General features: G+C 49.1%; 1 protein-coding gene across 1 annotated transcript in view; it reads right to left on the reverse strand.

The window, feature by feature from the left end:
- The window catches only part of LOC140735216 (ankyrin-repeat and fibronectin type III domain-containing 1-like), a 422525-nt gene that overhangs the window by 168906 nt on the left and 240977 nt on the right, over nucleotides 1-12642 (reverse strand). Inside the window, 1 exon segment of the mRNA XM_073060001.1 lies at nucleotides 10518-10631. Within this exon segment, the coding sequence (XP_072916102.1) occupies nucleotides 10518-10631 (114 nt within the window).

The following is a 12642-nucleotide window of genomic DNA, read 5'->3' on the forward strand; positions in this document are numbered from 1 at the left end:
AATCCACTACCTAGAATCTTGAGGCTATGTCCCCTAGTTCTAGTCTCACCTACCAATGGAAACAACTTTCCTGCCTCTATCCTAAGTATCCCTTTCATAATTTATATGTTTCTATAAGATCTCCTTCATTCTTCTGAATTCCAGTGAGTACAGTCCCAGACGACTCACTCTCTCCTCATTGTCTAAGCCCCTCATCTCTGGAAGCAACCTGGTGAATCTCCTCTGCACCACCTCCAAGTCAGCATATCCTTCCTTAAGGAAGGAGACCAGAACTGCACACAGTACTCCAAGTGTGGCCTCACCAGTACCCCCTACAGTTGCAGCATAACCTCCCTGCTCTTAAATTTAATCCCTAGAAGACCATCCTATTTGCCTTCTTGATAGCCAGTTGCACCTGCAAACCAACCTTTTGCAATTCTTACACAAACACTCCCAAGTCCCTCTGCACAGCAGCATGCTGAAAATTTTACCATTTAAATAATAATCAGCTCTTTTATTTTTCTTTCCAAAGTGCAGGACCTCATATTTACCAACATTGTACTCCATGTGCCAGACCCTTGCCCACTCACTTAACCTATCTATATCTTTCTGCAGACTCTCGGTATCTTCTGCAAAATTTGCTTTTCCACTCAATTTAGTATCATCAGCAAACTTAGATACACTACACTCAGTCTGCTGTTCCAGATCATTAATGAATATCATAAACTGTTGGCAGGCCCAGCACTGACTCCTGTGGCACACTGCTCACCACTGATTTCCAACCAGAGTAACACTCATGTATCCCAACTCTCTGCTTTCTATTAGTTAATCAATTCTCTATCCATACTAATACATCATCCTCAACTCTATCCATCCTTATCTTATGGATAAGTCTTTATGTGGCACCTTATCGAATGCATTCTGGAAATCCAAGTAAATAATGTCCATCAGTTCCCCTCTATCCACTGCACTTGTTATATCCTCAAAGAACTCCAGTAAATTTGTCAAACAGGACCTGCCTTTACTGAATCCATGCTGCGTCTGCCTGATGGATCCATTTCCTTCCGGATACCTCACTATTTCCTCTTTAATGATAGCTTCAAGCATTTTCCCAACTACAGATGTTGAACTAACTGGCTTATAGTTACTTGCCTTTTGCCTATATCCTTTTTTGAACAGTGGTGTGACATTCATCATCTTCCAATCTGCTGGGACCTGCCCAGAGCCCAAAGCATTTTGATAAATTATCACCAAAGCCTCTACTACAACTTCTGCCATTTCTTTCAGTGTCCTGGGATGCATTCCACCAGCACCAGGGGACTTAATCTATCTTCAGGCCCACAAGTTTGCTCAGCACAACCTCTTTAGAGATAGCTATTGTATCGAGGTCCTCACCTCCAATCACATTCATAACATCTCTCTTTGGCATGTTAGACGTGTCCTCCATCCTGAAGATCAACACAAAATAGTCATTCAAAGCCTTGGCCTCATTACCCAATATCAATACCCAATACCCATTACCCAATATCAATTCCCCCTTCTCATCCTCTAAGGGACCTTTGTTCACTTTAGCCACCCTTTCCCACTTCATATAATTATAAAAACTTTTACTATCAGTTTTTATATTTTGTGCTAGTTTATTTTCATAATCTAGCATCCCTTTCTTTATTGCTCGCTTAATGGTACTTTGTTGCTTCTTAAAGTTTTCCCAGTCTTCCAGTTTCCCACTACTCTTAGCAACTTTGTATGCATGAGCGTTTAGATCAATGCCTTCTTTTATTTCCTGGAGTTATCCAAGGCTGGCTCTCTCCACCATTACTGTCTTTGCTTTTAACTGAGCATCGTGAAAAACCTCTTTGAAAGTCTTCCACTGTTCCTCAACTGTCCTACCATATAGTCTGTGTTCACAATCTATACTAGAAAATTCCTCCCTCATCCCTTTGTAGTCTCCTTTGTTTAGGCATAATATGCTGGTTTTAGATTGAACTATTGCAACTATTGAACTATTGAGGAACTCATTGTGATCACCTTTTCCAAGAGGATCCCTAACTACTAGATCACTAATTTTACCAGTCTCATTGGACAGGACCAGATCTAAAATAGCACGTTCCCTTGTAGGTTCAGTAACATGCTGTTCAAGAAAGCCATCATGGATACATTCTATGAAGTCCTGCTCAAGGCTGTCTGGACCAACTTGATTCACCCAATCTATGTGCAAGTTAAAGTCCCCCACGATAACTGCTGTTCCATTCTAACATGCCTCAGATATTTCTCTGTTTAATGCCTGTGCTACTGTAATGTTATTATTCAGTGGCCGATAGACAACTCCCACCAGTGATTTTTCCCTTTACTATTCCTAATCTCTACCCAGATGGATTCAACATTCTGCTCCTTAGATCTTATATCATCTCTCAGTATCACCCTAATCTCATCTTTAATTAAGAGCACTACCCCATTTCCCTTACCTTCCTACCTATCCTTCCGTATTACCTGATATCCTCATATATTTAATTCCCAATCCTCTGCACCTTGTGCCACATCTCTGTAACGGCCACTAAATCATACCCCTTTGTACTGATTTGTGCCACAAGTTCACTGACATTGTTTTGAATACTACAGGCATTCAGATAAACTGCCCTTATACTCAATGTGCTTTTAAAATTTTGTAATCTTTTTCTCTTTTGCACTTGTCTTTTCTTTACTCTATTCTTACTTTTTTCTTTTTTATCTTTTGAGTGTGTATCTCTGGGTCAGTGACTGTGGACAGCCACAGTGGGCAGTGTGTATCTCTGGGTCAGTGTCTGTGGACAGCCAGAGTGGACAGTGTGTATCTCTGGGTCAGTGACTGTGGACAGCCAGAGTGGACAGTGTGTATCTCTGGGTCAGTGACTGTGGACAGCCAGAGTGGACAGTGTGTATCTCTGGGTCAGTGTCTGTGGACAGCCAGAGTGGACAGTGTGTATCTCTGGGTCAGTGACTGTGGACAGCCAGAGTGGACAGTGTGTATCTCTGGGTCAGTGACTGTGGACAGCCAGAGTGGACAGTGTGTATCTCTGGGTCAGTGACTGTGGACAGCCAGAGTGGACAGTGTGTATCTCTGGGTCAGTGTCTGTGGACAGCCAGAGTGGGCAGTGTGTATCTCTGGGTCAGTGTCTGTGGGCAGCGTGTATCTCTGGGTCAGTGACTGTGGACAGCCAGAGTGGACAGTGTGTATCTCTGGGTCAGTGACTGTGGACAGCCAGAGTGGACAGTGTGTATCTCTGGGTCAGTGTCTGTGGACAGCCAGAGTGGGCAGTGTGTATCTCTGGGTCAGTGACTGTGGACAGCCAGAGTGGACAGTGTGTATCTCTGGGTCAGTGTCTGTGGACAGCCAGAGTGGACAGTGTGTATCTCTGGGTCAGTGACTGTGGACAACCAGAGTGGACAGTGTGTATCTCTGGGTCAGTGTCTGTGGACAGCCAGAGTGGACAGTGTGTATCTCTGGGTCAGTGACTGTGGACAGCCAGAGTGGGCAGCGTGTATCTCTGGGTCAGTGACTGTGGACAGCCAGAGTGGACAGTGTGTATCTCTGGGTCAGTGACTGTGGACAGCCAGAGTGGGCAGTGTGTATCTCTGGGTCAGTGACTGTGGACAGCCAGAGTGGACAGTGTGTATCTCTGGGTCAGTGTCTGTGGACAGCCAGAGTGGACAGTGTGTATCTCTGGGTCAGTGACTGTGGACAGCCAGAGTGGACAGTGTGTATCTCTGGGTCAGTGTCTGTGGACAGCCAGAGTGGACAGTGTGTATCTCTGGGTCAGAGACTGTGGACAGCCAGAGTGGACAGTGTGTATCTCTGGGTCAGTGACTGTGGACAGCCAGAGTGGACAGTGTGTATCTCTGGGTCAGAGACTGTGGACAGCCAGAGTGGACAGTGTGTATCTCTGGGTCAGTGTCTGTGGACAGCCAGAGTGGACAGTGTGTATCTCTGGGTCAGAGACTGTGGACAGCCAGAGTGGACAGTGTGTATCTCTGGGTCAGTGACTGTGGACAGCCAGAGTGGACAGTGTGTATCTCTGGGTCAGAGACTGTGGACAGCCAGAGTGGACAGTGTGTATCTCTGGGTCAGTGACTGTGGACAGCCAGAGTGGACAGTGTGTATCTCTGGGTCAGTGACTGTGGACAGCCAGAGTGGACAGTGTGTATCTCTGGGTCAGTGTCTGTGGACAGCCAGAGTGGACAGCGTGTATCTCTGGGTCAGTGACTGTGGACAGCCAGAGTGGACAGTGTGTATCTCTGGGTCAGTGACTGTGGACAGCCAGAGTGGACAGCGTGTATCTCTGGGTCAGTGACTGTGGACAGCCAGAGTGGACAGCGTGTATCTCTGGGTCAGTGTCTGTGGACAGCCAGAATGGACAGTGTGTATCTCTGGGTCAGTGTCTGTGGACAGCCAGAGTGGGCAGTGTGTATCTCTGGGTCAGTGACTGTGGACAGCCAGAGTGGGCACTGTGTATCTCTGGGTCAGTGACTGTGGACAGCCAGAGTGGACAGTGTGTATCTCTGGGTCAGAGACTGTGGACAGCCAGAGTGGGCAGTGTGTATCTCTGGGTCAGTGACTGTGGACAGCCAGAGTGGACAGTGTGTATCTCTGGGTCAGTGACTGTGGACAGCCAGAGTGGGCAGTGTGTATCTCTGGGTCAGTGACTGTGGACAGCCAGAGTGGGCAGTGTGTATCTCTGGGACAGTGACTGTGGACAGCCAGAGTGGACAGTGTGTATCTCTGGGTCAGTGACTGTGGACAGCCAGAGTGGACAGTGTGTATCTCTGGGACAGTGACTGTGGACTGCCAGAGTGGACAGTGTGTATCTCTGGGACAGTGCCTGTGGACAGCCAGAGTGGGCAGTGTGTATCTCTGGGTCAGAGACTGTGGACAGCCAGAGTGGACAGTGTGTATCTCTGGGACAGTGCCTGTGGACAGCCAGAGTGGGCAGTGTGTATCTCTGGGTCAGAGACTGTGGACAGCCAGAGTGGACAGTGTGTATCTCTGGGTCAGTGACTGTGGACAGCCAGAGTGGACAGTGTGTATCTCTGGGTCAGTGTCTGTGGACAGCCAGAGTGGACAGTGTGTATCTCTGGGTCAGTGACTGTGGACAGCCAGAGTGGACAGTGTGTATCTCTGGGTCAGTGACTGTGGACAGCCAGAGTGGACAGTGTGTATCTCTGGGTCAGTGTCTGTGGACAGCCAGAGTGGGCAGTGTGTATCTCTGGGTCAGTGACTGTGGACAGCCAGAGTGGGCAGTGTGTATCTCTGGGACAGTGCCTGTGGACAGCCAGAGTGGGCAGTGTGTATCTCTGGGTCAGTGACTGTGGACAGCCAGAGTGGACAGTGTGTATCTCTGGGTCAGAGACTGTGGACAGCCAGAGTGGACAGTGTGTATCTCTGGGTCAGTGTCTGTGGACAGCCAGAGTGGACAGTGTGTATCTCTGGGTCAGAGACTGTGGACAACCAGAGTGGACAGTGTGTATCTCTGGGTCAGTGACTGTGGACAGCCAGAGTGGACAGTGTGTATCTCTGGGTCAGTGACTGTGGACTGCCAGAGTGGACAGTGTGTATCTCTGGGTCAGTGTCTGTGGACAGCCAGAGTGGACAGTGTGTATCTCTGGGTCAGTGACTGTGGACAGCCAGACAGCAGAGGATGCCACCGAGAAAACTTCTTGGCATCCACAGGTCATTGAGATCTATCACATTGAGGAGTACATCATCGGTGTAGGCTGAGAGGACGACCTCCATGTCCGGTTCACGCAGAACCAGACCTATCAGCCTTCGCTGAAGGCGGCTCAGGAATGGTTCAACGCAGATCGCATACAATTGACCGGACATGGGGCACCCTTAATGTACTCCTCTTCTGAAGGGAATGGGTGCTGTCAGTGATCCATTAATCTTAACAAGGCACTCTGCGGCAGAGTATAGGAGCCGAACTCGGGCCACGAGGTATGGTCTGAGCCCAAAAGCCTGCAGAGTGCCCACCAGGAAACTGTGGTCTACCCGGTCAAATGCCTTCTCCCAGTCAAGAGAAAGAAATGCTGCCCGGACCCAGTCTCCTGTTGCAGGTGGATCAGGTCCCGTACTAGATGGACATTGTCCTGGATGGAGCGGCCCAGGACTGTGTAAGATTGGTCAGGATGGATCACCTGTCTCATTACTGAACCAAGACGGTTGGCCATTGCCCAGGCGAAGATCTTGTAGTCCGCGCACAAGAGGGAGACCGGGCGTCAGTTCTTTAGCCAGCGGAGGTCTCCCTTCTTGGGCAGCAGAACCACAACAGCTCACCGCCATGAGAGGAGCATTTCCCTGGTGGCTAGGCTCTCCCCTAGGACAAGGCTGTAATCATCTCCCAGGAAATCCCAAAAAGCCTGGTAAAACTCTACACTCAGTCCATCTAACCCAGGGGACTTACCCCTCCGGAGTTGCCGAAGGGCAGTAAGCAGCTCCTCCCGAGTCAGGGGAATGTCCAGACTCACTGCGTCCTCTGGGCTGACCTTAGGCAAATCTTTCCAGACCTCATTGCACGCCTCTGCATTTGACGGATCTGGTGAGAATAAGGACCAATAGAATGAGTGGACTTCTTTGTTAATTTTGTCGGGGTCCGTGATGGAGGAGGCATCAGCAGCCAGTAACTCCACTAGCTACTTTTGAATTTGCCGCCACTTCTCCAACGAGTAGAAGAAGGGTGAGCCATGGTCCAAATCCTGCAGCATTTGGATCCATGACCTCATGTACGCACCTCGCGACTGCTGGAGCTGCAGGTTCCTTAGTGAGTCCTTCTTCTCCTAGTATTCCTGACATAGCTGTTGGTCTCCAGCGGTCAGACCAAAACAGGACTCTAGGTCAAGCAACGCTCTATCAAGCTGCTCAATCTCAGAGCCCCGCCTCTTTGTTGACCCCCTAGTGTACTCCCGACATTAAAACCGGATGTGGGCAAATCCCACCACAGCCATACAGAGCAGAAATCCGTCTCTCTCACCAGGTGACCCAGAAAGCTTCCCCTCCCCCACCTCTTGATCTTTCCTCTTATTGGTTTTTCACCCGGCACCTACCAGCCCTCTCCTTCCCACCCTCCCCCCCACCTTCTTTATAGGGCCCCTGCCCCCTCGCTCTTCAGTCCTGACGAAGGGTCTCGGCCTGAAACATTGACTGTTCATTTCCACGGATGCTGTCCGACCTGCTGAGTTCCTCCAGCTTGTTGTACATATTGCCAAGAATATTTTTTGCTTTCTGGGCCCAAGTGGTACCATCTCCCAAAGGAGCGAGGCTGCTTCTCACCCTGATGTCCCTCACCAGGTCATCCAGGAAGGATTTCAGCTGCCGCCTGTCATTCCCTGATACAGCCTGCCCGCTCCACTGTCGCATCAGTCTTATCCACAGTTACAACAATCGAGAGATAATCCCCAGGGACTCCCTGCAGGGCATTAGTTGATGGGGTCGGCATGCAGAGTATAACACCCTCCCCAGGACCCCAGCACCTCTGGTCCAAGGGATCCACCAGCAGCCTGATGCTGAGAGTCAGAGAGCTTGGTCTCCTCTCTGCTCATATTATTCGACACTTGCCTCCAGGGAGGTACTTACTACTAAGTCCTGGGTGGAGGGCTCCAGGTCTGTCTTAGTTGTGCAAACAGGGCTAGCACTAGCTTTCTGCACAACCACACCACCTATCACAGGACTGGTGGCTACATCTGGGGATTCAGGGTTAGAGCCAACCTCTACCCAAATTCCCACCACTTCCTGGGAACCCCCCCCCCCCCCCCGCATCTGCATTCCCTGCCCTCTTGGGGGAACATTCCCTCCTCCTCTTCAAGCCAGAGGAGCACGCAGGTGCAGGATTCACCGATGGGGCGGTACTCTCCGCTTCCAACACCCCGTCCACCTGCGCATTCCCGAGCCTCCCATTCCACTTCAGGGCAAATGGGCGTGAGCTCTGCGGTCTCGGGAGCTGACTTGTTAGGGTGTTTGAACTTCTTCGCTTTCTTGCTCCACACCCTGTCCCTCACCTGAACCTCCCTGCATGTAGCCTGAAAATCTCCCACCTGAACTACAGGGGCAGAAGCAGGGACTGAACAAACGTAGGAATAGGGGCAGGGGTAGGGGCAGGCGCAGGAAGAGGATCAGGGGCAGAGGTAGCTGGGGCATTGATGCCCGAAGTGAACTCGCTAGGGTTTCGGGTATTAGGACAGTCCCTCTGAAAATGCCCCACCGCCCTGCACGCATGGCACTGTGGGCACTCAGAGCTCCAATACACCTGATAGTCTACCCCCTCGTGCCGGACAGTAAACCGGCTCTCAACATCGTCCTCCCGTTCCAGCTGCATGAATACCTGATGCTGGAAAGAGACTACGTTACGGAGGGTGCATCTCTTAAATTTGTGTCTGATGGCAGTTACCTCTGACTTTACTTGACCTAAGCTGGCTAGTGTGGGAAGCAGGTCCTCATTGGGGATGAAAGGCTTAATGTGACCGAGGACAATGCATTGCGTGGGAGCTGCTGCCAGCTCCATCTGTAAAAATATGTTTTCCACCATGATCCCCCTACTGAGAGCCCGATGCACCAACTCATCATTCCTCAGATAAAACTCTGCCTTCCCAAACTCTTTCCTGATGGCCAAAATGCCATCCTTCCTCATCAGGTCCTCCATGGCCTCCACACACTTTTCCAGAGAAGTTCCAGGACGCAAAACACATTGCACCCCGCGTTTTACTTTCACCGACCGAAACAGCGCATTGTCCGAGGCTGGAGAGGCAACTGCCTTTGCATAACTCCCCGAAGGCCTGTGACTCGCTGGAGACCGGTCCGGCATTCTGGCACTGTGTCTGAATTGAGAAATATATGGCGGTGCTGGTTATAAAGTCCTGGAGCGAGTTGAGTAACTGGCAGGAAAAGTTTGTACTCGACAATACCTTGCTGGCTCGGTACCAGAAATTCCAAAGCCAGGAAAGGCTCCATTGGTCCTGCAGAACTTCCAGGCCGTGAGAGGTTGAGATGTCTCAACAGATGCTTCGGCTCCTACACCGAACGAGAGTCACGACAATAAAGGTGGAAGGACCACAGTGGGAGAATAATGGCTTTTGTCTCCAGTTTTTAGAGCAAATTGACTCCCTGGCGAGTTGCCAGCGGCCGCAACTGGGTGCTATGCAGTTAGCAGCTGTCAACAAACCAGTCCAAACTGGCAGAAAAACTCCAAACGAAGCTTCCACGCTAACCCAGCCACTCACTTGGATGTCCAAGAGACATTTCGAACCACCTCCAAAGGCCCTCACGAACTTTATGCAGTAGTTTTTCCTCGATTTCTCCCAGCTCAATCAGAACAGCTCCACACTGTGTCTGACCTCAGAAGTGTGTGATTGGATGGTGTGGAAGGAGGTTCACTCCGTTTCTGACCTCGGGAGTGTGTGATTGGATGGTGTGGAGGGAGGTTCACTCTGTATCTGACTCCAGAAATGTATGTGATGGAGCAGAGGGAACTTTCATCTGTGTCTGAACCTAACAGTGTGTGATGGTATGGTGTAGAGGGAGCTGCCCTCTGTTTCTGACCCCAGGTGTGTGTGTGATGGGGTGATTTGAAGGAAACTTCACTCTGTGTCTGACCCCAGGAGTGTATGATGGGATGGTGCAGAGGGAGCTGCCCTCTGTTTCTGACCCCAGGAGTGTATGATGGGATGGTGCAGAGGGAGCTTTTCTCGGTGTCTGACCCCAGGAGTGTGTGATGGGGTGATTTGAAGGAAACTTCACTCTGTGTCTGACCCCAGGTGTGTGTGTGTGATGGGATGGTGTAGAGGGAGCTGCCCTCTGTGTCTGACCCCAGGAGTGTATGATGGGATGGTGCAGAGGGAGCTGCCCTCTGTGTCTGACCCCAGGAGTATGTGTGATGGGATGGTGCAGAGGGAGCTTTTCTCGGTGTCTGACCCCAGGAGTGTGTGATGGGGTGATTTGAAGGAAACTTCACTCTGTGTCTGACCCTGGTGTATATAATGGGATGGTGCAGAGGAAGCTTCTCTTTGAGTGTGCCAGTCTCCTAATTAAAAAGATAACTTAATCAGAGAAATTTTGTGAGTGCTGAGTTGATATTTGATGACAGATTCGGTGTCCTCTGCTTCACCACTTCACAGTAACTTGAAATTAATTGTCAGGAAAAATCTACAAAATGAGTCCCACAGATGCTGGAAATCTGACAGTTCTAGGAACACTCAGTGAGTAAGGCAGCATGTATGACAATGAAGCAGAGTTCTATGTCAGTTTCTCTCTCCTCAGATGCTGCCTGAGCTGCTGAGTGCTTCCAACACTTTATGTTCTATCTGATGGAGATGTTTAATTGGCCAAGGTTTGACCCAATCTCCTTACACGCTTGGGACAGAGTCAGTGGGTGTGATTAAAGCTCCCCCCCCATAAAGGCATGTGAGGAGTAGATCACAGACTGCAATTGGATACCAGAAGGTGTTGGTTTTGATCCCTGAGCCTGAATGTTCGGTTATTGTACTTCACGAGGTCACACCACCAACCCATAGCTCACCTTTGTATTTTGTAACCACTGCAGAATTGACACTCAAAGGCTCCTGGAAGGTCACCTGTATGGAGGTGCTGCCTGCAACGGATAACCAGACCTGAACTGGAGCATCTGGGACCCCTGTAGGTTCAACACAAAGCCAGAGGTTAGAAATTACAATTACCGTAGATGTCGGATTATAAGCCACTACTTTTTTCCCACATTTTGAACAGCTTTGAACACTGCGGCCTTTACTACGGTGCGGCTAATGCATGATTTTTTTTCATGCCGCCAAAAACATTTTGCCTCGTAACAGTAGACCAATAAAATTGGTGAGTAGTTCACAGAGGTCCAATGAAATTGTACGATAAATCAAGCGCACTTTCACAATTAAATTATTGTAAATCAGTCATTTGTACTCACCCTCATCAACATGGAAAACACTCGAAGCATTGTGCTGCCTTTATGGCAGTTATTTAGTTTATAATATTTTCGCTTAGTAATTCATTTGTTAGTATTTTCTAGTTAAAGTTAGAAGTACTACATCCCGGGATACTATGACGTCACATCCGGTTTCGCCGCGTCTTGTGGGAAATACCGGTTTGCGATAAATGGGAAGGTGGGGGCATTAGGCGAGCGCGAAACGCTGCTTTTAAGTTAAAGGCGATCAATAACTTTTCCTGGTAGGCTGCAGTATATATTTTTTTACCAGTCGTTAGGAGATATTGGAATGCATACGCAACGTAATTTGTGTGTTACCGATACGTATGTATATTTAAAAGTAGCCGTGTTACAGGCACGGTTCGAAAAAAAGCATTTGCAATATGTATTTGTTTATGTTACCATATGGATTTAATTAAAAGTTAAAAAATCCTCACGTGTAATATCTTTCTGTGTAAATATCTCATATTACAACGTGGGACACCTGCGGCCTAAAATCTGGTGCAGCTTGTACAAGTACAAAATTGATTTTCTTTCTAAAATTAGAGCCAGCAGCTTTTAATCAGGTGCGCTCTGTAGTGCGAAATCTACGGTAAATGAGTTCTGTGGAAGGTGAATGATATCTTCCCTGGTCCACAGCAGAGAAGGTTGATATGAGTGTACCATTGAGAGTGGTCTCACCAAAGCATGAACAAGAAATCACAAACAAGAGAAAATCTGCAGATGCTAGAAATCCAAGCAACACACACAAAATGCTGGAGAAACTCAGCAGGCCAGATAGCATCTATGGAAAAGAGTACAGTTGATGTTTTGGGTTGAGACCCTTCAGCAGGACTGGAGATAAAAAGATGAGGAGTGGAGTTAAAAGGTGGGGGGAGGAAAGGGAGAAGCGCCAGGTGATAGGTGAAACTGGGAGGGGTGGGGAAAGGGTGAAGTAAAGTGCTGGGAAGTTGATTGGAGAGAGATACAGGTTGGAAAATGGGAGAAGAGGACAGAAAGCCATGAAAGACAGAAAAAGGGGGAGAAGCACCAGAGGTAAGTGAAGAGCAGGCAAGGATAAGTTGAGAGAGGGAAAGGGGGATGGGGAATGAAGGAGGTGGGTGGAAGTACTAGACCAGTCAGGCAGCATCCGTAGAGAGAGAATTACTAAGTTAGTGTTGCGTGCGACTGACCTTTCGTCAGACGCACTCAGTTGTCTGGAATTATAGAATTCCACACTGGAGCTGAGCTTACGTTGGACTTGTAGATAACATGCAGGAGTTTCAAGACAGGGCAGGGTGGAAATGAGGTCAAGTAGAGTGGTCAGCATCTAGGACATCATTATCACCCATGTGGACCGGACGTGTTCAGTGAATGATGCCTGTAGTGCAGAGGAGACCACACAGTGCAATACAGGAGAATGGAGGAGGCATATGTGAACCAGGAGAGACTGTGGGGTCTCTGGATGGTGGGACGGAAGCTAGCAAAAATCAACTGTTGTATCTTCTGCAGTTACTGTGGAATGAGTTGTAAGGAATGGGGGGGGGGGGGGCTTTTGGTTGGTGGAGAAGCACAGAGCAGTTGGAATGATCACCCTGCAAAGCTAGAGAGAGTGGGACATCGACATGTATCTTGAACTTTTCCCTCTGTGTGATTTGGCACATGGAAGTCCAATTCCTACTGCCTCTTGCAGTCCGATACAAGACTGTACCTACCACCTCTTGCAGTTCCA

Source organism: Hemitrygon akajei, chromosome 11 (assembly GCF_048418815.1).
Source record: "Hemitrygon akajei chromosome 11, sHemAka1.3, whole genome shotgun sequence".
Classification (NCBI taxonomy): Eukaryota; Metazoa; Chordata; class Chondrichthyes; order Myliobatiformes; family Dasyatidae; genus Hemitrygon; species Hemitrygon akajei.